Raw genomic sequence first — 25,852 nt, 5'->3', positions numbered from 1 at the left:
TTGCATTTGAAATACTTCTAACCCCTTTCATGTCCAGGTTTCAGTGAATCACGCTGAGGCACTCTTGACGTGCAAGACAAATGTGTTTCTCTTGGATTTGAAGGACAGAGGGTTTACCTGATACTTATGAATGTTTACTAATGCAGAGGAGAAATTGAGATGCCAGGTTGGAAAATAAAAACTTGAATGAGGTGCTTGCTGGGCACTATTCAGAAGTATTGTATGTCTTTGGGTTTTTTTTTTTTTTTTTTTTTTTATTAAATTCCAAGCTGGTACAATCCATCTGCCTGTTAAAAATAATTAATTGCCTTGTTTTTTACTTAGAGATGTAACAGTTCCAGATTTGCAAGTGAGAATTCTTTTGCAACACAAGCCATTGTTACTTCTGGGGGTTAGATTTTCGGTGAGCAGGGCAGGTTACCTAGTCACATCACCAAGTAAGTCATCTTTCAGGGAGCATTTCTTTGGAGACGTGCAATTTTCCAAACCCCAGTGACTAGAAATAGAATTACTAAATGGGCCCAAAACAAAGTAAAACTATAAGAAATATCAAAAGTAGAGTTTTTTTTAAGACCACATTCCTTAATCATTAGCCAATTAAATTAGAAATTAATAATAAAAATATGATGCCCCCCAAACTACTGGGAAACTAAGAAACTCTCCCAAATAGACCTTTGATAAAAGAATGAAGAGAGAAAAAAAAAAAAAAAAAAAGAATGAAGAGAAAGCAAGAAAAATTGCCCATATCCAAATTTTTAGGGCATAGCATATACCCAAAACTTCACTCAAAGGAAAACTTATTAAAGAACTGATAGAGTTTTAAAAGTTGGAATTAATGGAATGAAGAAAAAATTAGAGAAACAGGCTAAATAAGATTTAAAAAACTGGAAAAAATATACACAGTTAGGAATGAGGAAACAGATATGATCACATAAAGCAGGGAAGTTGGAGAAATTGTAAGAATTATACATGAAGATTACACACAAAACTCTATAGAAATAAATTGAAAATATTGAAGAAATGGACATTTTTATAAGTAAAACATAAAAGATCAATGTTGACTCATGTAGAAGTTTTAAACAGATAATCACTATAGAATTTTCAGTTTGTGCTGGTTTTGTTTCCCATCTGGCATTGGTTCTGGACTTTAAGGAAATATTATTTTTAAATGCACTCAAATAAGATGAGAGGATGAGATGGTTCGATAGCATCACTGACTCAATGGACATGAATTTGAACAAACTCCAGGAGATAGAGGACAGAAAAGTCTGATGTTTTTCAGTCCATGGGGTTTCAAAGAGTTGGACATGACTTAGCGACTGAACGACAACGAAATAAAATGAGGTAGAAGTCTTCCACCATATAACTTCAGGATTTACTATGGTCTCCTCGAGTAGCATGTGAGATGTATATGTTGAAAAGAGTGTTTGTACTTTAACACATGTTTAAATGTGAAAGATGGCACATGTAACCCTGTCTTCCCCACCAATTCTCTCCAAATCCAAGTTAACTTATGCTTCCCTCTGGAGAACAGTGTTCAAAGCACTCACTGAGAAAATGAAATACATTCCAGCGTTGGTGGCTGAGAAGAACTAACTCAGTCCAGTCTTCAGGGAGTGGGAGGATAACTTGGTGCTGCTCACCCTGTTACCTCCTTAGTAGACCACCTGTGCCAAGACCCCCACTGTGGCCTATGAAAATCATGAAGCTGCCAGGCTGACCACTGGTGAGGTGGGTGGCAAGTGTAGAAAGCCTGACTGCTCCTGATTCAGTAGTTTGGTCACTTTTGTAGGGTGCAAATCTATAGCTATTTATTTTATTGTTGAAAACTTTAACATTTATTGTGGGATAATCCCCTTTGGCAGAAAATGAGCTAAGGGAATGCAAAGTTTAATGAAAAATTAGGTAGTAAATTTGTTTATTTTTTTCAATTTATTATTACTTATAAAATTTAAATTTTATATTGGAGTATAGCCGATTAATAATGTGATAGTTTCAGGTGCGTAGCAAAGCAACTCAGTCATACATATACACGTATCCATTCTCCCCCAGATTCCCCTCCCATCCAGGCTGCCATATAACTTTGAGCAGAGTTCCCTGTGCTATACAGTAGGTTCTTGTTGGTTATCCATTTTAAATATAGCAGTGTGTACATATCTGTCCCAAAGTCCCTAATATCCTTTCCCCTGCTCCTTTGCCCCAGTAACCATAAGTTTGTTCTCTAAATCTGTGAGTCTATTTCTCCTTTGTACATAGGAGATTTATATCATACAAAATTCACTTGTATGACATTTTTAGATTCCACCACATATAAATGATTTCATATGATATTTGTCTTTGTCTGTCTGACTTTAGTATGATAATCTCTAGGTCCATCCATGTTGGCTACAAATGGCTTGATTTCATTCTTTTTTATCATTGAGTAATATTCCACTGTATACATGTACCACATCCTCTTTATCCATTCATCTGTCCATGAACATTTAGGCTGCTTCTGTGTCTTTGCTATTGTAAATAGTGTTGCAGTGAGGGGTATATATATATCTTTTTGAATTGTGATTATCTCTGGATATATGCCTAGGAGTGGGATTGCTGGATGATACGGTAGTTCTGTTTTTAGTTTCTAAGGTACTTCCACACTGTTCTCCATAGTGGCTGTACCAGTTTACATTCCTACTAACAGTGTAGGAGGGTTCCCTTTTCTCCACACCCTCTCCAGCATTTACTGTTTGTATACTTTTTGATGATGGTCATTCTAGTCAGGTTTTTCTTATTGTGGCCCAACTGATTTTGAGATGCTTTTTTATGTATGAAATAGAACCAAAATGACATGTCTCCAACTTTTCAAAAACTTTTGTTATCAAGGCAGACATAACTGGGTAATCATTTCTGGGTCATATTTTGACTTTCCATGTATCAATAGTTTGACCACCATGTCACCCTGAACGAATTTCTGGCATAGTTTTCTTTTCATATTTTTTTAATCTAGGCATATACCCTGAGGAAACCAAAATTGAAAAAGACATGTATCCCATTGTTCATTGCAGCACTATTTATAATAGCTAGAACATGGAAGCAACCTAAATGTCCATCGACAGATGAATGAATAAAGAAGTTGTGATACATATACACAATGGAATATTACTCAGCCATAAAAAGGAACACCTTTGAGTCAGTTCTGATGAGGTGGATGAACCTAGAACCTATTATACAGAGTGAAGTGAGTCAGAAAGAGAAAGATAAATATTGTATTCTAATACATATATACAGAATCTAGAAAAATGGTACTGAAGAATTTATTTACAGGGCCACAGTGGAGAAACAGACATAGAGGATAGACTTAAGGACATGGGGAGAAGAGAGGAGAGGGTGAGATGTATGGAAAGAGTGATGTGAAAATTTATATTACTATATGTAAAATCGGTAGCCAATGGGACTTTGCTGTATGGTTCAGGAAACTCAAACGGGGCTCTTTATCAATCTAGAGGGGTGGGATGGGGTGGGAGATGGGAGGGAGAGTCAAAAGGGAGGGGATATATGTATACCTATGGCTGATTCATGTTGAGGTTTGACAGAAAACAACAAAATTCTGTAAAGCAATTATCCTTCAATAAAAAATAAATTAAAAAAAAGCTTTAATGCACCATGTAATCAGGATGTTAAGACTAAGGTGGGTGTTACTAACAGTAAAGTAGGTGAGAAGAGTAATTTCAGTAGCATCAGAATGAATCTAATTTTTCTTTAATGGATTTTTAAAAAGAAAATCCATTTGTTGATTTCCTTATTATGTAGGACTAGAGTGTGTGTTTTATGTGTGTGTGTGTGTGTATATATATAATGTTACATATTACATATTATATAATATGTTTTATATTATACAAGTATCTTATACATATCTAGTAATCTAATATATATATTTCTATATTTGTTTTTTTGGCTAAGTATGCTTTAGATTTATTTTGGTCTTGCTTTTACATGACTTTAGGTATGTTACAAGTTAATACAATTCCTACAGTTTGGATTACTTACCCTTAATGTCAAGATTTTGTTCGCCTGGGGTCACAAAGAGTCAGACATGACCTAGCAACCGAAAAACAACAACATAGGAAAGTCTGTAATTCAGATTAGGAAATTCTCTATTGTGGTGAAGGTCGGCATGACTGCAAACTCTGGTGAACAATTTATAGTGTTATGTTTATCATTGCTCAGAAAGATAAAAAGTATTTTTGTAGGCTGCAGTGACTGGATTTTACTTCTCAGTCTGAGATATCACATGTTACATCTACTTTTGTAGTCTAAAAGAAGCAGTTCCTTCTTTGGTTTATGTGAGGACTCTTCTTTTACCTACCTTATAAATAGTGGTGTTTCTGGGGGTTCTCTTTATGGAATTTTTTCTTTTTTTCCTCTTCTTTCTCCTTCCAAGATTAATAACACTTAACAACACTGAGTGGGTTCCTGTTGTGTATCAGGGCAGGGCCATGCTGTACAGATGAGCAGGTTAGGATTAGGGTACCGCACAGTTCCAGGAGGAGACATTCACTACCCCACCTTCAAGACTCATTAATGCCATCAGACCCTGTGCTGGCTACTTTACAAGCCTCTCACTGAGCCTCGCCACAACCTGTGAGCCGAGGATCATCATTCCTCTCTTATGCATGAACAAACTGAGTTTTGAACATGTTAAATAACTTGTTTGAGGGCTTCCCTGATAGCTCAGTTGGTAAAGAATCCACCTGCAATGCAGGAGACCCCGGTTCGATTCCTGGGTCGGGAAGATCTGCTGGAGAAGGGATAGGCTACCCACTCCAGTATTCTTGGGCTTCCCTTGTGGCTCAGCTGGTAAAGAATCTGCCTGCAATGCAGGAGACCTGGGTTGGGAAGATCCCCTGGAGAAGAGAAAGGCTATCCACTCCAGCACTGTGGCCTGGAGAATTCCATGGACTGTATAGTCCATGGGGTCACAAAGAGTTGGACACGACAGAGTTTTGAATATGTTAAATAGCTTGTTTAAGGTTACGTAATAATGAGTGGGCGATAGGTTGTGTGTGTGTGGAAGGTCCCTTTGTCGCTCTGCAGCATGCTGCCTTTATTTATTTATTTTTTATTTTTTTTTATTAGTTGGAGGCCAATCACTTCACAACATTTCAGTGGGTTTTGTCATACATTGATATGAATCAGCCATGGATTTACACGTATTCCCCATCCCGATCCCCCCTCCCACCTCCCTCTCCACCCAATTCCCCCGGGTCCTCCCAGTGCACCAGGCCGGAGCACTTGTCTCATGCATCCCACCTGGGCTGGTGATCTGTTTCACCATAGATAGTATACATGCTGTTCTTTTGAAATATCCCACCCTCACATTCTCCCACAGAGTTCAAAAGTCTGTTCTGTATTTCTGTGTCTCTTTTTCTGTTTTGCATATAGGGTTATCGTTACCACCTTTCTAAATTCCATATATATGTGTTAGTATGCTGTAATGTTCTTTATCTTTCTGGCTTACTTCACTCTGTATAAGGGGCTCCCGCTTCATCCATCTCATTAGGACTGGTTCAAATGAATTCTTTTTAATGGCTGAGTAATATTCCATGGTGTATATGTACCACAGCTTCCTTATCCATTCATCTGCTGATGGGCATCTAGGTTGCTTCCATGTCCTGGCTATTATAAACAGTGCTGCGATGAACACTGGGGTGCACGTGTCTCTTTCAGATCTGGTTTCCTCAGTGTGTATGCCCAGAAGTGGGATTGCTGGGTCATATGGCAGTTCTATTTCCAGTTTTTTAAGAAATCTCCACACTGTTGTCCATAGCGGTTGTACTAGTTTGCATTCCCACCAACAGTGTAAGAGGGTTCCCTTTTCTCCACACCCTCTCCAGCATTTATTGCTTGTAGACTTTTGGATAGCAGCCATCCTGACTGGCGTGTAATGGTACCTCATTGTGGTTTTGATTTGCATTTGTCTAATAATGAGTGATGTTGAGCATCTTTTCATGTGTTTGTTAGCCATCTGTATGTCTTCTTTGGAGAAATGTCTGTTTAGTTCTTTGGCCCATTTTTTGATTGGGTCATTTATTAGCATGCTGCCTTTTGTGGGTGATCTCAGCTCTTGTTAATCTCATCTGTGGCCACCACCTAAATGATGATAATTCCTAAAAGACTCTCCACTCCGGATCTCTGTTCATGGCTTACTGGACAAGTCTTCCATATGTCCTAGAGACACCTCAGATTCTACAGGTTTTAAATCATTTTCTTAATGATGGCTTAAGGAAAGCCATCCTTTATGGCTGCTCCTCCTTTATTCTTACTCTCAGTTCATGGTACCAGCAGCCTGGGCTCTTCTTTCTCCCTCATCCCCTACATCCAATCAGGTATCAGGTCCCATTCAGTTCTGTTTCTGAGATCTGCCTCCATTTGTTCTTTCTTCTCCATGTCATTTGCCACTACGTTAGTTCAAGCCCTCACTCTTTAATTCTGCCCTCATCTGCTCTGTCTGAATTACGAAAAGCATCCTCTGACGTCTGACAACTCTAAGCATTTACACTGGCTTGTGCCTCTGACTGGTTCATCTTTTCCCACCTTCTCCACTTGGCTACTTGAAGTGTCAGCTTTAAGTCCTGTTCTCAAGGAAATCTCCCTTGATTCTTTTCACCAACCCCTTTCCTTTAGTTCATTTCTTCTCTGTGCTCCCAAAGCACATTATGTTTAAGTCTCTCACATCACGTACATACCCACCGTGGTACCCTGATAATTGATTTGCTTGTCTGACTCCTTCCTTGGATTGAAAGCGCTTTGAGGACAGGGCCCATGTCCAACTTATGTCTATCTTCCTAGCATCTAGCAGCTTGTCTGGGAGGAGATCAATACATGCTTGAGAAGCCGGGGCACACTGTGGATTCATGAGGCAGTTCTGAAAGAGTTTTGATTACTGTAACTTTGTCATATAGTTTGGAATCAGAAAATGTGATTTCTCCAGCTTTGTTCTTTCACAGAATTGCTTTGGCTATCTGGGGTCTTTTGTGGTCCCATACAAATTTTGGGATTGTTTGTCCTATTTCTGTGAAAAAATGCCATTGAAATTTTGATAGGATTGCATTGAATTTGTAGACTGCTTTGGGTAGGATGGACATCCTAACAATAAAAATTCTTCCAGTCCATGAGCATGGAATGTCTTTCTACTTATTTTTGTCTTCTTCAATTTCTTTTATCAGTGTCTTGTGGTTTCAGTATATAGACCTTTCACCTCCTTGGTTACACTTGTTCTTAGATATTTTATTCCAGATCTGAAAGAGTTGTTTACATAATACTATAGTGTTCCACATGTTCATTTAGTCCTATTGAAAGCTGAATGCAGACTTTATAAACTTGAAAATAATCAATGCTGATATTATTTAATTACACAGTATATTTTTTCTTCCCATCTGCCACTTGCAGGGGCAGATAGCATGATTATTCCTTAACCCATGTTTTCATTCATATTAGCAGCAGCTTCTTCCCTTATCCTGTTGACAATAGATTATAGCTTAGTTGCATGGTAACTGAAAAAGTGGACTCTGTATTGAACTTTGGTTTAAGGCACCAAAGTTTTGTACTGGCATTAATGAATAAAGTGACCTCTTAAAAGGTGCTTTGTTTATCTTTCCTGATTCCTGTCCATCGATAATGTTCACTACACCAAGAAAATACCATGAGATTGATTATTTCAGAACTTATGATAGGCAGATCTGAAAGAGTTTTGATTACTATAACTTTGTAATATAGTTTGAAATCAGGAGATGTGATTTCCTCCAGTATAGTTCTTTTACAAAATTGCTTTGGCTATCTGGGGTCTGCTAAAGCATTTACACTGGTAAATGCTAAATTTGAAGTTATGCACCTGTGGGGCAGTTTTCATTAACAAATAACTTTTTCATCTAAACACAGATTTAGGTCTCATTCCAGCTCTGCCCATACCTGGTTGAAGTCGACCACTTAAATCCCCCTGGATATTAGTTTCCTCATCTTTAAAGCTAAATGCCTGGACTAAACTAGCTAAAAGGACTTTTCAAGCTCAAATATCCTTCAATTGTATTTTTTGAGACCCTGCTGTATATTCTGTTACCATCTTATCTCCCTTGTCTCCTCCCCTTCCTCCCCCACTAGAAGATTGGTCCTCCTCACAACTGAGCGCGCACACACACACCCCTATGTAATAGTACTTGAAAATCATTTCAAAAACTACTGGTCATAACCTGCCATTTAGAACTCTGATAATGGTTTTAAGTGGAAGCCCATGAAAAGGAGATGTTTATCAACCTGGAAAACCTGTTTTTATAAAAAAAAAATCTGCTTTTGTGAAACTAGCTTTTTCAAATGAATTATCCTTTAAATCTAAAGTTTTCTATTACATACTGTACTGTGCTGGATTGAATAGTATCCCCTAAAATTCTTATCATTACCTAAGAATGTGACTTTGTTTGAAAAATAGGGTCTTAGTTTGTAATCAAATGAAGATGAGGTCATACTGGATTATGACAGGCCCTGGATCCCATGACTAGCGTCTTTATAAGAAAAAAAGTAAGAGAGCCACAAGGGAAAAAACCATGTGATGGCTCCATGTGATGATGGAGGCATCGGTGAACTGATGCAGCCACAAGCCTAAGGAGACCAAAGACTGCTAGCAACTATCAGAGGCTAGGAGAGAGACAGAGATTTTCCCTCAAAGCCACCAGAAGCAACCAACCCTGCTGACACCCTGATTTTGGACTAATGGGCTCAAGAACTGTAGGAGAATAATGTTCCGTTGTTTTCAGTCACTCAAACAAAAACAAAACTGGCCCTCCTGTCTGCCGGCCATCATACACAGAGATACACTGTGTTCTTCCGCACTTGGCTTTGACCTCAAGGTTTTCTTCAACATGGAGAGCCCAGAGGCCGTTTGCTTGTGTCCTTTGGCACCGCTCCGACTGCCGATCCTTCACTGGCACGCTCAGTATTCCTTCCACCAAGGGCTGCGAGTCCCTTCCTTTGAGGAAGCACATTCCTGACTGTGGTTGCAAACGTCGGGTGAGGGTGCCGAGTGAGCGCACACAGGTTCCCCTGTCTGGGCAGGGACATTTCTAAACTGTGACGTTCCACAGAGTCGATGGTGACCCTCGGGGGTGTGGGGAGTGAGTCGGCAGGCAACCTGTTAGAGACGTCGCACAAACTAGGTGTCCGAGGTTTTGGAGTGAAGAAGACCTCATAAGGCCTCCCCCACCCCCACCCCCGCAGCTTCTGGGTTACATTGTCTTAAGCTGGAATACTACCTGTTAGGTTACTAAGCAGGGCCTACGTAATTTGTTAGCAAAGCACTTCCGGCAAAATCTTTTTTTTCCCTAAAAGTGTGCCTGTGTTACAGGAGGTCCATGAAGACTGTCCTGATTTGATTTGCCTGCGTTCTAATTTTATCATTAGATGCTAAAGGACAAATCAGGTACACGATGTTTTTAGATGAGACGTGCGTGGGGACTGGCTCTACAGAAGCAAGTGTTCCTGCAGGGTGGGAAGGCAGGTCTGGGTCGTTGGAAGTGGAAACAAGAGACTGGGAGGGCTGGGAGGGAGGGGAAAGACAGGTGTCCCGGGAGGACGCGTGCAGAGGAGAAGCAGCGAGTTCTGAAAGCCAGTTAGGTGAAGAAGTGTCCCGGTCCGGGAGGAAGGAAGGACGCCAGCGGCTGATGATGCGGGCCTCCCTGCCCCGGCTGTCTGCAGCGAGCGTCCCAGGAGGACAGGAGAGAGGTCTTGCTAAGCGGAGCGAGCGCAGGAGGGCCGGACTGCTGGGGCGCGCGGGCCGCCGGGTTCGGACAGGGTTAAGACCATCACCTGCAGCTGAAGTGCGACCCAGATGGGAAGTAGGAAGTGCGCGCCTGAGCTTCCTGTATAAATAAACTCACGGCTCCCGTCGCTGCTGCTGCTGGCGGCGGTGCTGCGCCCCGAGCTCTGCGAGGTTCCCCCAGCAGCGCAGCTGCGCCCCGAGGCAGGAGGCGGTTCGAGGGACGCCTCCTCCCTCTCCGGCCCGATCGGTCTGGGAGCCCAAGCCCTGTTGCAATCCTGCAGAGCGCAAAGCTGTCAGCCGCAGAGCAGGGAGGAAGACGGAGGGCATGGAACAGCCGTTCTTCCCCGGGGTGCGAGCGGCCCCGGCTGGCGGTGCGCGCGAGGGAGGCTGCTGAGAAGCCCGACGGCGGCCGGGAGGAACGGAGCTCTCGGGCCAGGTAGGTTGAGGCAGCTTTTTAAGTGCTGCAGGCATTGCAAGACAGCGGTGGCGTTGGACTAAGAAAAGAAAAAGGGATGGGAGACTCACTCTGCTGTCTGGGTTGTTTAGCTTTATTTTCTGCCTCTCGTGCTGAAACCATGCAGAATCGGATTCATTCTGAATGCCTGAAACACCTGTGAACTTTACAAAAATAGCTCTCCGTTTACAGGCAAAAAGGAATGAGCTTAACTTATTGTAAAACTAGTCTCTGCAGAATGTATTGTAAAATTCAAGATTAGAGCAGACCTCCCAGTGTCTTCAGCTGGAGACCAGAGTTGGCAGAATCTCAGATACTTACCTTCTGCTGTTTGGGAATGCATGGCAGTAGGTTGACATACCTACATATGGATAAGATGTTATCTGTGGAATCTTGGTCATACATTCTGCTGATTATTTTGTTGTGTAATTGCTGATAAAACAGGGTGAAACTTTGATCTTCCACTGCTGTTCTCGAGTTGAAGTTAAAATGAAACTGATCCCTCTATCAGTGGAGAAAAGATATCTTTAGCTGACCCCTTCCAGGGTATCTTTTGTTTTTCGTACAAGGAGTTTCAGAGATTCTGTTGTAAGTCTACTCTTGAATGTACTTCTCACATTTAGATTTCTCAGAAATGATTTCCCCTTTCTGGCAATATGTTCTCTCTTCATGCTTGCACAACAGTCTCACTTTTTCTTTCTTTCTGTTGCGTGTATCATATCAAAATATTAGCTGAGGCTGGCAGTAAGGCTAGCAGCGTTCTTCTGATTTGGCATTTCTGGAGGTTTATTTGAATGTTGCCAGGTATGAATTAAAGAACAATGTATCTAACATTTCTGAAGCAGCCAATTGGGGGTGTATAGGCCCCGAAGCAAAATAAATGAACCTTGCCATGACTCAGTTTTTAGGGCGCGGATAAAGAGGCAAAAAGAACCCAAGCCAGTCTTCAGTGAGTTGCTGGCTAAAGGATCAGGCTGCTGCAGCTTTCGTTGAGATGAGCCTCTTGGCCCCCAGTCCCTTTTACATCTAATTCCTCTGTTGGTCCCTCCTTCTCCTTCCTCTGTCCTCTGTTTTCAGCCAGAGTCCTTTTCATGGGTAGCAGTCCCTTAGGTATTTCTGAAGATATCTTGAGGAGGAGAGAGAAGGAGGAAGAAAAATATCCATAGCCATCCACAAGGCCACGTGGAGAGAATTGTATTAGGAACTCCAAGGCCACATTTTCATAAAACTCCCGCCTTCCTTTTGCGTCCCTGTGACTGGGATTTTATTCTTTGTGACGGGCATGAAGTTAGAAAAGTGGGAAAGAAAATAAATTGTTCCAAAAGGAGCCTCTGACTAATTGGAAGTGTCTTGATGAGTAAACAAATTCAAGGTATGGAAAATGTAAAAAAATGTCCTGTAGCAGAATTGAATTGCTTGGCTTTTTTTAATTTAAAACAAACAGGAAAAAAAAAAAAAAAAGTCCCTCAACCAGCCCCACCCCCCCAAACCAATCACCCCAGATAACTTGCTTCTACAGTACTGTGCTGGACGTGAGGTTTGAGTGTGGTCAAACACTGTCCATTTACCCAGAGTTTTACAAATATTTACAGTCATCTATGCCAAATATCTTTGTGCTGAGCCCCAAAGAACATTCTCAGCATTCAAAAGCCCCATTCTCATGAATGGTTTCAGTTCATTGGCAATTTAAAGGCATCCAGGCTTCCAAACTAGGTCAGCTTAAGAGATGTCTTTTTTTAAACATAATAATTAGTTTTTGGGTCTCCCAGATTATGATCCAGGTTTTCAGAGCCAAACCCTGTAGCAGAGAGGAAAGTATGCTCTATCAGGAAGAAGAAAAGTTTATTTTAGCTGTATAGTAAGGCCATCGAGGTTTCTGGAAGCTGTCTTTTCTCTCCATAATCCAAATACTTTTAATCTGATAAATTTATATTTATATTTAAGTTTTCCTTTTTGAAAAGTTGTTTCAGAGTGGCTCAGATGGTAAAGAATTTACCTGCAGTGCAGGAGACCCGTGTTCGATCCCTGGGTCAGGAAAATCCCCTGGAGAAGGGAATGGCAACTCATTCCAGTATACTTGCCTGGAGAATTCCATGGACAGAGAAGCCTGGTGGGCTACAGTCTATGGGGTCGTAAAGAGTCGGACCCGACTGAGCGACTAACACAGTTTCAGGAACATTTTTAAGGACACCAGAATGATTCCTCTGGACTGTTTCTACTAGTCTTGGCTTCTGTGTTTCTCCTGGATTGACTTATGATTCTACTTTCTTGTTGAGTGAAGTTCTTAATGTTTGGAATCTCTAGTTTGAGGTAGAGGTCAGGGGTCCTGCGGAACCCAGATGTTGCTGGAGGAGTGAAGTCCAGAGAGTTTGGGGCCTAAACCTACTTTGTGCAACTGATTGCTTTGGAGATGGGAACTTGGCCAAGCTGAGCTTGGGGAGTCGGTATCGGTAGCCACTGCTCCTGAATACTGAGACTCTTTTTCAGGCATGCCTGTCTTGACTTACTGAAGCACCTTTGATACAACAGATTATCAGTATTTTTAAGTTTTTGAATTGCTGGAAGTGACTACAGATGAGAATCAGGCCCTGAATATATTCTCTCCTCCATGTACATTAGAGAAGTTATCTTCTGTGGTATTGAGGGACTGGAAGCTGAGGACACAAAGATGCATATGATGTAGCCTCTGTCCTGAAGGAATTTGTGTAGGCTTGGGAGTGACTTTGGACCAGAATGGTAATTTTTAATTCATGTTGCTTTACCTGAGAGTGAAAAATACTTTGAAGTTTGTCATCTCAATCATGTCTTTTCTTTTTGATGTTTCCCTGATGTCACCTGAGGGTTAAGTAATTTGAAGAGGCATAGGCGCACCTAAGTTAATTTATTTAATTATTTTAATTTTTAATTCATTTTGTCACCTTTAGGCCTATGTGCGAGGCCTTGTACTAATGTTTTGTTTCTATTGTCATTGGCATTTATTATTTACTTGGTCTATGAGTACTTCTAAATCTAATGCATTGTGCTGCAGTAGTTATTAAAAAATGGGAAGCTGTAAAAGAGAGTGAAAGTGGTCAATACTGCAGCATGGAGTGAGAAAATTCTCATCTGTGACTGAATCCCTCCCTGAGATTGAAAGCACAACGATCTAAGTAAAATACACTTCTCTTGTTCATAGTTGGGGATATTTCTGACTGTATGGCTTGTGGTATCAAAGAACATGCTTTGAAAGCTGTGTCTCATTGGTTTCTCATTCCTCTACAATCATGAGTTTGAGTCTCAGCCCTCCAGTCAACTGGTTCTTTGTTTTTCTTGGGAAGGTAGAACAAGACCATCTCATTTCTTTTTTTCTTGGACTTGTGGCTGAAGCTATAAACCCTGTGTATGATTATATGAAACTCTCTGATGACAACCTTCTCAACTAGTTTACTGTTAATAAGTGCGGACTATGTTTAATCACCTTGACACCCACATTCCTTGTGTGGAATTCGATTCTTTGTGGGTTGACCTTATTTCCTGCATTTTGTATTTTCCTGCATTTTATTCCTTGAGAAATTGATTTATCAGAGACATACAAGAATACATACCCCTGCACCTAACTTAGTGTGAGATGGAGGAGTTCTTTCCCCAAACTGGTTTTAAATTTGTATCTATAAAATGTCTCTATAAAACTTTTAATTTTCACAGGAGAGAGTAATATTTATACAACCTTTTATGCATTTGAAGAAAATATTTTGGTTTAGATATTCATTCTTTAGTAACTGTAGTTTCCTGGTAATGTCATGACCCAGGAAATCAGCCTGTCTCTTGCTCCATGGGGCTTTCTGAAATAACATTTCTCCTTGATCTAGTAATTACATCACTGTCTGACCTGCCTGTAAGTGGCATTCCTTCCTGCTTCTGAGCTTTGTTGTTATACCAAGCAGAGGGAAGAAAATTATTCAGCAGGGCTGTGTGAATAATTGTGGGAGGCCAGGGAACCACTGATTAAAAAAGAGGTGGCAGGGCACAGTGGTGGGGTTGGGGAGGGGCCTATGATGATGAATGTAAAATTACAGTGTCAAAAATATCATCGAGCTGTTATTCTCATTTTCACTCCTACCGTCTTTGAAAGTTTTGTTAGGAAATCTGGGAATGGATTTCCGCCTCTTGGGCCTTACCTTATAGTGGTGATGAGAACAGAGAAAGAAAGCAAGAAAAAAAATAAATGTACTTTTCAGAAGGAGAGGCATTTTGCAAATGTTAAAACTTGACCTCGCAGATGTCCTGTACTCCATAAGGTTTAGAGTGAGCGTATCACAATATCATGTATTTTGTTGGTCATGACCTCATATCTCTTTCCATATAGTTCTCCTATATATCATGCATGTAGCAAAAATGTAAAAATTAGATCTGATTACTGGTAACCGAGGTGATGGAGGTGTTAACTAACCTTATTGTGGTACTCACTTTGCGAAACATATCTATAGCAAATCATTGGGTTTTATACCTTAAAGTTACACAATTTTTTCTCAATGATATCTCAATACAGTTAGGAAAATAGATCTTATTAAGGTAATGTACTTCATTCCTTACATAATTTCAGATAGCAAAGAGACTACATAGAAAACAGTTTTTGATAATATTTAGGGTTTCCTTCCTAAGGATGTATCTGGCCTTTTCATCCACACAAAAAAATTAATAGAGATATATTTGTATATCAGTTCCATTTTTAGAAAAAAAACCCAGGTCTCCAAGCTAGAGTTATCATCTTATTACTGTCCTGGAACCTGTTGAGATGAAGATGTTAAAACTGAAGAATTTTAAACTGAATATTTTTTCATTTCTTGGTTTCCCCTGAAGGATGCTGTGAAACGGTAGGTGAAGAGAACAGAAGTTCCCTTTCCTATCACAGTGATAAACTGTTTGGCAACAATGCCACCATCTCACGAAGCCCGAGTAGGTTACCTATGGTCTCTAAGAATTAAGCATTTCTTGGGTTTGTTTATACAGTCAGCCCTTCCTACTGGTGGGTCCTGCATTGTGGTTGGCAGAACCTGCAGATGTGGAGACATGGGTGTGGAGGACCAATGGTACCAGGCCTTTTCATATAAAGAAATTTGGTATCCCCTGGCAGATACCAAAATTCTCAGATTCCAGGGGTCCTGGAACCAATCCCCACAGATACCTAGGGATAGCATATTACAGAATAGTCTCTAATCTTTGCTGCTGTTTTCAACTAATGATTAAAGTATCTTATGTGTAATGTGTGTGGTGCTCAGTCACGGAGCTGTGTCCAGCTCTTTGTAACCCCATGCACTGTAGCCTGCCAGGCTCCTCTGTCCATGGGATTTTCCTGGCAAGAATACTAGAATGGGTTGCCATTTTCTTCTCCAGGGGATCTTCCTGACTCAGGGATTGAATCCACGTCTCCTGCATTGGCAGGCGGATTCTTTACTACTGAGCCACGTGGGAAGCCCTGTTAAAGTATCTTATATGTGATGTATCTACTTAATGGTCTTGAGCATTATCCTTTTAGAAAGCAGATATAAAATATACTTGAGTAATTACATTTTTGTGATTACTAGTGAGTCTTCCCATTTATTCTTGCCCTCTCAAGGCATGTATTAGAACTGTTTTTCTGATATTACTGGTTGTGCATGGATTCATCTAGTCCCTGAATGGCCAGAGAGTGGGTCAAAGATGCAAGAAGGGAGGAGAATCACAAGACTGGTTAGTATGGAGATCCACATAAATCCTTGCCCCACTTACCACCAGTATCTATAGCCCTTGCTACTCTACCAGCCTTCTGATCTACCTTCCATTCCAGGCTGTATTTAGGGTAAAACTTCAGCAAATGGCCAATGGCCGATGATAGTCAGCACTTTATTAGATTCAGTCAGTACCATTTGAGTCACTAATAGCTTTTGTTGAGAACATGAGCCAGCAGTGAAATTAATCATTGCATTGGATAGAAATGCCAAGGTCAACACAATACTAATTTTCAGATCGTGTTGAGCTGGTTGCCTGACATGTCAGTCTTAGTTGATATCGAGAGGGCTTTCCTAACAAGACAGAAATGGGGCCTTTGGATGATTGTTCCTTCCTGCTGTGCTGCAGTATTGGCTTCCTCAGAATCTCTCTCCATGATACAGGTAGCAAGCACTTCAGCCCCACCTTCCCCACCACCTCCCCTTCCTGAAAATGCTTCCTTTTGTCAGCTCCCTCTCACTGTAAAGCATTCGTATCTTTTATGAATGCTTTTCAGGGACGACTCAGGATCTTGCATTGGCACGCCAACATTTTGACAGCTCTCATGTGTCTTGTCTTGTTTAGTCTTAGACTTTCTTAGAATGGCCCGGAATTAAGACCCTTCACTATAGATCAGCTGGATTTTTACATAAGTTAATGTTTCTATTACACCAGTAATATCCAGCCCTTTGGTTGTGTTAGCTTTCTTTTTCTCTTTGTCCCTTTAATCTTGTGCTTTACCAGTTTATCTGAGTCTTACAGTCTTTGCAGATGGTGGAAAAATTCCTAAATAACCAGATGAGTCTCCTAGTAAAACAGTATCCTCTCCAATCACATTATCTTTTTGCACAGAGGAATAACAGCTATGATTTGGGGTAGTGAAACAGACATAAACTACATTAGTTAAAAATACTTTGAAAGTTGGCTCTCTCACCCACTGCATTTTTTGGAGCAGATTGCTTTTTCAGGCGGCCAGCAGAATATGAAAATTCCTTATACATCCTGAGTTTTCCAGCCCAGTTTCTGAAGTATTCCTTTCTTTGGCAATTCTAATGAAAACACAGGAGGGAAAAAGTGACTTTCCTGTTCTTTCCTATCAAAAGGTAGTTACTTCTCATATAATGAATGCTTTGTAGTGCAGGAGACACTCAGAGAGTAGCTAGCACTGCTGATTCCCCTTTCCTGGCTATTTATTGCAAAATCAGATGTTTTAGAGTGGCTTTCCTTCCTTGCTTCCCTGGTGGCTCAGACGGTAAAGAATCTCCCCTCAATGCAGGACCCGGGTTCGATCCCTGGGTCAGGAAGATCCCTTGGAGGAGGAAATGACAACCTGCTCCAGTATTCTTGCCTGGAGAGAGCCTGGGCAATTCACAGTCCGTGGGTTCACCAAGAGTCGGACATGACTGGCGACTGACACTTTCCTTCCTTGCCCAGTCTGTTGTGTTGTGTGGCTCCTTACAGTTAAGCAGGTGAGACGTCTACAATCTGGGTGAAGCCTGCCCTCCCCGGTCCAACCTCAACCTTGCTCCCAACTTCAGAACATTTGAACGTGAAGTCAGCTTGTCAGGTTTTTCTCTTTTTTCCGTCTTGACTCTTAGGTTCTCTACCCAGATTCTTTTCTCATTGGGTTCTTAGCATCCAAGAAGAAGCTCAGTCACACTTGTATGCAATAACTGTAAAAGTAATTATAATTGTTACCGTCTTAAATCAAGCTGGAGGGTAGAATGTGCAAGTCACTTTCTTATTTTGGGTAAAATGTGAAGTATGAGGCAAAACAGGTTGAGCAAGACAGTGAGTTATGGGCTCTCTGGAGGGAAGACTCCTGGAACCTGGAGGGAGTGTGTGTGTCAGGGTACCACGAGGATGTTCCCTGAGAGGGTCAGTCATCCCCTGGCCGTCCCCTCTGTGCCTCAGGCCATTTGTTATTGCTGTTGTTCGGTTGCCAAGGCATGTCTGACTCTTTGCGACCCCATGGACTGCAGCACGCCAGGCTTCTGGGAGTGAGTTCTGCCAGGGGTGGTTTCATGTTATGGAGACCAGTGAATCACTTTTTGTTGTTGACTTTTTATTTTGTGTTGGGGTATAGCCGATTAACAACCAATGTTGTGATAGTTTCAGGTGAACAGCCAAGTGACTCAGCCATACGTATACATGTATCCTTTCTCCCCCAAATCCCCTCCCATCCAGGCTGCCACATAACGTTGAGCAGAGTTCCCTGTGCTATCCCGGAGGTCCTTGTTGGTTATCCATTTTAAATGCAGCAGTGTGTACATGACCATCCCAAACTCCCTGATTATCCCTTCCTCCATCCTTCCCCCTGGCAACCATAAGTTTGTTCTCTAAGTGGAGACCAGTGGATCTTATTAAGACATAGATGAAGAAACACTAGAACATCTTGGAGTTATTCACAGACATCTCAAGTGTAGGGGAGATACATTTAGAGGACTTTGGGATTCTCCTGATTATTGCTTGAAGAGCTCAATTTCTAATAACTCAATGGTGAAAAGATTTCTTGTTAGGTATTCTTTTTCTATGGAGTGCAACTATGAGTCATTCATTTCTCAAACATTCATTACTAGTTTTGCCCAGAGTGGAAATCAAAAGGCAGGTTTTTGAACCATGCCTGGTGAAGCCTGCAGCTTCAGTGATGGTGCCAGGAAGACTGCTGGGGAAAAGGTCAAGGGCGCCTGGCTGGGGTCTTCCCGGTATTGCTTCAAGGAGCACTCGTCTACAAATTCTCTTTTATCCAGTGGCCCAGTACTTAAGGTTTTGTTTTTATAAAATTCCATTGCTTTATAACTGTTTGAAAGTCGTCACTTTGGGGAACTGAGGTTATTGTACACAGAAAAATAAATCACTTCTTTTTGATGAATTGTTTTGGATTGTTCACATCTCAAAGAGATGAAATATGTGCCTTCTTTCCTCTGTCTCAGTCACAAGTTCTGCCTTGGTTGGAATGCTTGGAATTTTTTTTTTTTTCATAACAAAATAAGTCTCTGCTTTGTAAGAACTTTTTATGTTTTAAAAAACTTTATATATATACATATAATACACATATTTTAAATTTATATATATTAAATTTTAAGTCACTTTACTGAGGTGTGATTGACAGACCAAAAACTACATATTTAATGTATATAGTGGAGAACTAAGTAACTAAATATATACCTATGGAACTGCATTATGCCTATAGTTAACAATTGAGGTGCATATTGAAAAATTTGCCAAGGATAGATAGTATGTTAACTCCTCTTAATCACAGACACAGAGAGCACACACAAACACAACAATAATAAATAAAGGGGACAGGAGGAAACTTTTGGAGGTGTTAAGTATTTTTCTATTTTTACAACTTTGATTTCATAACCCATAGGCATGTTACTCACAAACTGTGGAGTAAAACCTTATATATATGGCAAGAGACAAGATTAAATTTCAGATGGCCTTGATTTCATACAACTTCTCACCCTGCCTTTAAAAGAAGACTGTTTTGAAGACATAACCTCTAAGAGGTATCCCATTGTGTCTTCGTTTTTCAAGTACATTGGCCTGTTCCGTGTCTCCTTCTAAAAAATAGCATAGTTTGAGGCTGTGAGAAATGAAAGACTTTCTTGAAGAACACCTAGGTTTCTTGTTGGGTTTGTAACAACAGGATTTATCTATTCTCAACAGCTTTCTCCAAACAGGCTGTTGGTGTAATTGACATTTGTGGTGTGGGATGTTTCTGGTCTGTGTCATTTCCCATCTTCCGTACTCAGGAAGCATTTGCTGGCTACATTTCTTCTTGCCCTGTGACTTGGGATTTCTCTTTTTGAGGGGAAAACTAATTCAGAATGTGTTGTATGAGCAGTGTTGGGAAAAGACAGATGAAAATAGGTTGTTGGTAAGATGATGTGTGTTATCAACGAGGAAGTCTTGAGAAGAAAACATGTAGTAGCTGTGTAAACATAACCTGGGGACAGGAGAGAAGTAAAATCATTCACCTTTACCTGTAATTGACCCTAAAGAGGTTTTGTTGTTTTTAACTCCAAAATCCTGAATTTGATGTGCAGGTTGTTTTGAATTTAATTTGCTCTTGAATAATAGATCACCAATAGTTAATTGAATAAGAGCGTGGTGTCTTGAGCCATATTGGTCTTTTCCCAAGAAATACCTATCGAATTGGAAGCCAATCATTCATTAGCTTCCTTTTTAATTTATTTTTAATCAGATCTTCTATTACTTCTCAAGGAATAGGTGATAAACCTTAAACACTTCAGGTTACTAGAGTTAGAATCTGCTGACTCTTTCTAATATGACACTAAGAAGGTTAGTGCAATTAGATCTCATAGATTTTCTATCTAATTCAGTCTGTTTTTCACTCCCTTATTTTAGTACTTTCATACTAATATAATGAGACTTAAGCCACTGTGAGGCTGTGTAACAAGTGCTGAATATGTAAATTAATTTCTTTTGCCTGAAAATTGGGAGAAAGAGAGTCTGGATCTTCTGGAAGGAGAGGATATAATTATTTTTGTGGCCAAATTTATCAGAATTGCCCATACTTGTTTAAGGAGGAGGGTTTGGCAACCCACCCAGTATTCTTGCCTGGAGAATCCCCATGGACAGAGGAGCCTGGAGAGCTACAGTCCATTGCGTCACAAAGAGTCAGATGTGACTGATTGACTAAGCACTCATACTCTTTTAAAATAGTAAGAACTTAAAGATTTTGCTTTTATTTAATCAGAAATGAAATTTCTTGATGTGATATAAACTATGAAAATGTAGGAGAATTATTTTCACAATGATCTTAACCTCTTAAAGATATTATGAATAAAAATCTAATGGAAGGGCTTCCATTATAATTTTTGTTTTTTGGTGTAGAAATATCCTTTCCTATAGTCATGCTACATGTAGAGACAGATTTTATTCTTGTACAATTTCAGTGATCTTATGATAGTTGTAGTCATGAAATTCAGGTCTCCTTCCATCTTTTTTTCCCCTCTCTCTTTCCCCTTATAGCCGTCTCTCCTTGCTCCATCTCTCCACATAATATCCATCAGTGAGGCAGTTCTGGTGTAATGGGACAGCGCTGGACTTGGCCTCAGAAGATAGAGGTTTGAGTTTTGCTGTGTTGTGTATAAACTCTGAGACCTTTGGCAGGTTGCACAGCTTCTCAGGACCTCAATTCATCTGTAAAGTGAAGGAAATGATCATTGCGGTTGTAAGAGATTAAGTAAAGCAATGCGTGTGGAGGAACACAACACTGATACCATGTTGAAAAAAATTTTTGTTGGGCTAGAATATGCAAAACAAAATTTACCATTCCAACCATTTAACGTATAATTCAGTGACATTATAAACACAACATTCAAAAGGTTGTACAACCATCATACTGTCTATTTCCAGAACTTTTTCATCATTCCAGAAACTCTGCACTCACTAAGTCATGACTCTCCATTTGCCCTTCCTCCAGCTCTTGGTAATAATCACCTTTCTACTTTCTGTCTCTGTGAAGTTGACTGCTCTAAGGTACCTCATATAAATGAAATCATACAATATTTGCCCTTTTGTGTCTGACCTATTTCCCTTAGCATAATGTCTCTAAGGTTCATCCATGTTGTAGCAGTGTCGGATTATCTTTCCTTCTTAAAGCTAAATAGTATCCCATTGTATGTTTATAACACATTTGGTTCATTCATTCATTCATTGATGGGCATTTGGATTGTTTCTTTCTACCTTTTGACTGTTGTGAATAATGCTACTGTAAATATGGGTGTGCACGTATCTGTTTGAGTCCCTGCTTTCAATTCTTTTGGGTGTTCACCCAGAAGTGAAGTTGCTGGATCATATGGCAATTATGTGTTTAACTTTTTGAATGATGTTCTAAGTGTTTTTTGAGTCTGTTGAATTGATCATAGCAATGCCATTCCGAAATGGTGTGTCTGTTCTTAGTATTTTGATTTCCATAGATCACTTGATGTGAGTCAGGGCAGTGAGGTCACCTTACATTTCAGAACTCCAGGGATAGCTTGCCAAGGTGGCTAGCCCATGGTTCTCAGAAATGCACTCGCTTTAGGCTTAGATCACTGAGGGGGAGGATGTGCTGCGCCCAGATGTGCTGGTTAAACAATAGCTGTATCAATGGATATTTTCTGCTTTGGGCCTTCCCATAGGGATTGAGGAGACTGAAGGAGGCTGAGGACCAGCTGATGGGCTCAGTGGGAAGGCTCCACTGTCTGACCATGACAGCCGCCGAGAATCCCGCGCCTGGAGACCTGGCTCTGGCGCCCCTCGTCACTTGCAAACTCTGCCTGTGTGAACAGTCTCTGGACAAGATGACCACGCTCCAGGAATGCCGATGCATCTTTTGCACAGCTGTAAGTTTTCCTTGATGCTTTCATCATATGAAAAAGTATGAAGGGAAAAATTGTAAACGTGTAGGAGATATTTCTGTGGCTCAGGAGAAGCCAGACTACCCTATGATCCTGCTTGGAAGAGCAATTCCATGTTTGGATATGATTCCAAATACTGTTTTGAATGCTAAGTCTGATAGTTGCTGGGGTTTAGGCAAAGTGTAACATGTGTATGAAATTTAATTATTGGTTGCGTAAGCTGTGCCTTTCTGTTCTTAACACTCTAGCTAAGGAACAAAATAGAGACATTTTTAACTTGGCTTAATTTACCATCTAAAAAGCTCATCAGGTGTTTTGAATGATGGAGAAATCAGGTAGCAATTTGCTGAATTTTCTTTCATCTCCTACAAAGCACACAGTATGCAAATGTTTTACTTTGTCAAATCTGCTTTTTAATTTTTTTTCCGTTTTCACAATATTCTGAATTTTGCTTATTCCTCATAATAGATATCACCCTATAGATCTTCAGGGGTGGGCTTGTCTCTTTTAGTTTGACACTTTGGTATCCGTGCCGGTGCCCTTGATGGCATGCAGCCCTGAAGGTTGGTTGGTTAAAGGATGTGCAAAGTATTTTCAGTCGTGTCTGACTCTTTGCGACCCTGTGGACCCAATGGTTAAAGAATAAAGATAGGACTGATGGGTTCCATGGGACTTCTAGAAGTATGAACCAGGTGATCGTGTTCAGATTTTCATTTCTTCAAGCACTTTTGGAGCTCTTACTGTGTGCTAGTGAGAGCTCCCCACAGAAAAGATGGACATGTTGAAGGAACTGGACAGGGGTTTGGTGGAATCCGGGGTGGCTTGACGCCGCACGCCACAGGAGACCCTCACCTGCCTTAGGAGTGGGAGGGGGCTTCTGACGGCAGTGCTGTCTGACCTGAGGCTTTAAACAAAAGACTGTAAGCTGATGCCCTTGGGCCACACCTGGCCTCAACACATTTTTGTTTGTATCGCCCTTTGGGAAATTTCAAATCACGGTAAATTTTTCATAAAAAATTGAAAACGTAGTAAGATATAGCTTCTCTGGGCCTGTCTTCATAGACCCAGAACTGAATGATCTTTCTTCTCTTTACGCACTCACCTCTCTCCTGTGTGTTTGAATCAGCAACCCTTTCCCCCCCCCTGGAAAACATGATATCACATTTTATTATTGCTATAGCTGAATCAGCTACCCTTTTAAACTAAGGATGGATTAAGAGTCAACTTGGAAGAGTGCTGGGCATCTCAGCATGGTGGGGTGAGGGCCTGATGCCTAAATTACAATAATCACCATTTATCTTTGCTTTGGGAAGGGGCCTTGTATGGTCCAATGGCTAATATTTATTATACAGTAAATGTAATAATCACCAGACAAATGTAGATTTAATAGCCTTGACTTGTGAGGGAAATTGACCAGTTTAGTTACAGTGGTCAGTGCTCAAATCAAGGGGAGTGAGAAGAAAGGAATTATTTAGCAAGTTCTAGAATAATTTATAAAAAGGCATTTCTCTAAGCATGCTTAAAAAGATAGTTAAGGTGAAATAAATTTTACCCCATCTCTTTTTTTCTAAGTTTATTCAACTAACGTGACACATTTTCCAGCTAGTTTATATAAGTTTTCTTAAATTCTTTTGGATTGAAGATTAGAGTAGAGGGAAAGCTTGGAATAATTCTTAGGTAAAAAGGGAAAGCGAGTAAAATCCTTTCCTTTTGTTGTGAACTGTAGCATCCAAAGATGGCAAAGAATAGTGTCATTTATCCCTTCATTCAACAGGTATCTAGGTGTCTAGTAAGCAGCATCTTTGTCCTGGGAATTGTTCTAGGCACTGGGATGTAGCACTTAAAACAAAACCCAGCAGAGTTCTTTGCTCTTAGGATCTTATATTCTATCAAAGGAGTTACATGATAAATAGTAAGTATAATAAATAGGTAAGTTACCTATAGAGTGGTGGGAAATAGGGGCTTAGAAAAAAAGAGCAGGAGGTTAGGGGTATGGGGCCAGGGTTTTCAGTGATAATTGGGTAGACAGGAGGAGGCTTCAGTAAGTGTATATGTGTATTCTTTACTCAACATTGATGCACAAATTTGAAAAAAATTTCCCTCACAAGTCAGGGGTATCAAACCCACATTTGTCTGGTGATTGGGCTTCCCTTGTGGCTCAGCTGGTAAAGAATCTGCTTGCAATGTGGGAGACCTGGGTTTGATCCCTGGGTTGGGGAGATCCCCTGGAGAAGGGAAAGGCTACTCACTCCAGTATTCTGGCCTAGAGAATTCCAGGGACTGTATCGTCCATGGGGTCACAAAGAGTTGGACACAACTGAGCAAATTTCACTTGTAAAACTTGTTGTTCGGTGATTATTACGTTCATTGTATAATAAATATTAACCATCAGACCATTCAAGGCCTCCCAAAGCAAAAACAAATGGTGATTATTGTAATTTAGGCATCAGGCCCTACCTCTACCAGGCCGAGATGCCCAGCTTAGTTTAAGTAGATGCCCAACTTTTCCTAGTCGACTCTTAATCCATCCTTAGTTTAAAAGGGTGTTTGTCCTGGTTCTTCCTCATCTTGTCAGTGTGAGTTGCTTTACAGGAAGTGAGGAAATGGCCTTGTCATCACGGGGCAGCTTCAGTTTCCTTTGGTCTTGCTTTGTTTCAGAGTCTTGTGCTTCAAAATTATTTTCTTTGACTTTCTCACGTTGCTTTCAGACCCTTGCTAATCCTTGAAACAAATGAGTCAGAAGCAACGTTTGGTTAAAGCCAGAATGGAAATTTTTGTCTGAAAGTTACTGTTTAAAAGCAGGATATGGGATTCACTTTTTCAGAGATCTCATAGAGCAGACGTCAAATTTGTGCATCAGTGTTGGACAAAGAGTGCACACACACACACACAAAGGCCGTGTTTCATATTCACAAGGAACTGACGCCAGTGTATTATTGTTTCCGTAGATCTAAGATCCCAGTTGAAGACCGCACAACTAGTGCTTATTTCTCCTTCAGCAGTTTGGGAGTAGGGGGTTAATACAATTAGATTATTCTGTCATCTAGATCCATACATCCCCATTGTTGGGGTGTATGCAAAAGCAGAAGGTCAGATGGCTTGTGACTTGGGAACTCTACATAGCCATAAATATGAACCTCCCCTGGCTTCCCAATGTGATCTATCAAAATAGTCAGCTCTATCGGGCTTCTCTGGTGGATCAGGGGTAAAGAATCTGCCTGTAATATAGGAGACGTGGCTTTGATCCCTGGGTCAGGAAGATCCTGTGGAGAAGGAAATGGCAACCCACTCCAGTATTCTTGCCTGGGAGATCCCAGGGACAGAGTAGCCTGGTGGGTTGCAGTTCTTGGGGTCGCAAAGGGGTCAGGCATGACTGAGTGAGCACAACCAGTACACGTGTCTGATTACACTAGTGTCTATAAATTTGCAATTCATACCTGAAATACTTCACCTGAGATACTAGTCTAACTTTTTTTTTGATAGAGCTCTATTTCTTTCTTCTTTTTA

The 25,852-nt window shown here is 40.7% G+C and overlaps 1 protein-coding gene across 6 annotated transcripts in view; it reads left to right on the top strand.

The window, feature by feature from the left end:
• Positions 1 to 25,852, top strand: part of RNF144B (ring finger protein 144B) — a 141,669-nt gene that overhangs the window by 57,703 nt on the left and 58,114 nt on the right. For 2 of the 6 annotated variants that reach the window (XM_043908441.1, XM_043908440.1), the window contains exon 2: positions 22,127 to 22,330. In XM_043908441.1, coding sequence (XP_043764376.1) covers positions 22,163 to 22,330 — 168 coding nt within the window. In that variant the 5' untranslated portion in view covers positions 22,127 to 22,162. Of the gene's footprint in view, positions 1 to 9,604; positions 10,227 to 20,972; positions 21,068 to 22,126; positions 22,331 to 25,852 lie in introns of those variants that run through there. The other 4 variants (XM_043908443.1, XM_043908437.1, XM_043908438.1 and 1 more) reach the window with 4 other exon arrangements.

This window comes from Cervus elaphus, chromosome 7 (assembly GCF_910594005.1).
Source record: "Cervus elaphus chromosome 7, mCerEla1.1, whole genome shotgun sequence".
NCBI classification, from domain to species: Eukaryota; Metazoa; Chordata; class Mammalia; order Artiodactyla; family Cervidae; genus Cervus; species Cervus elaphus.
This window is presented reverse-complemented; position numbering and strand designations above follow the sequence as displayed.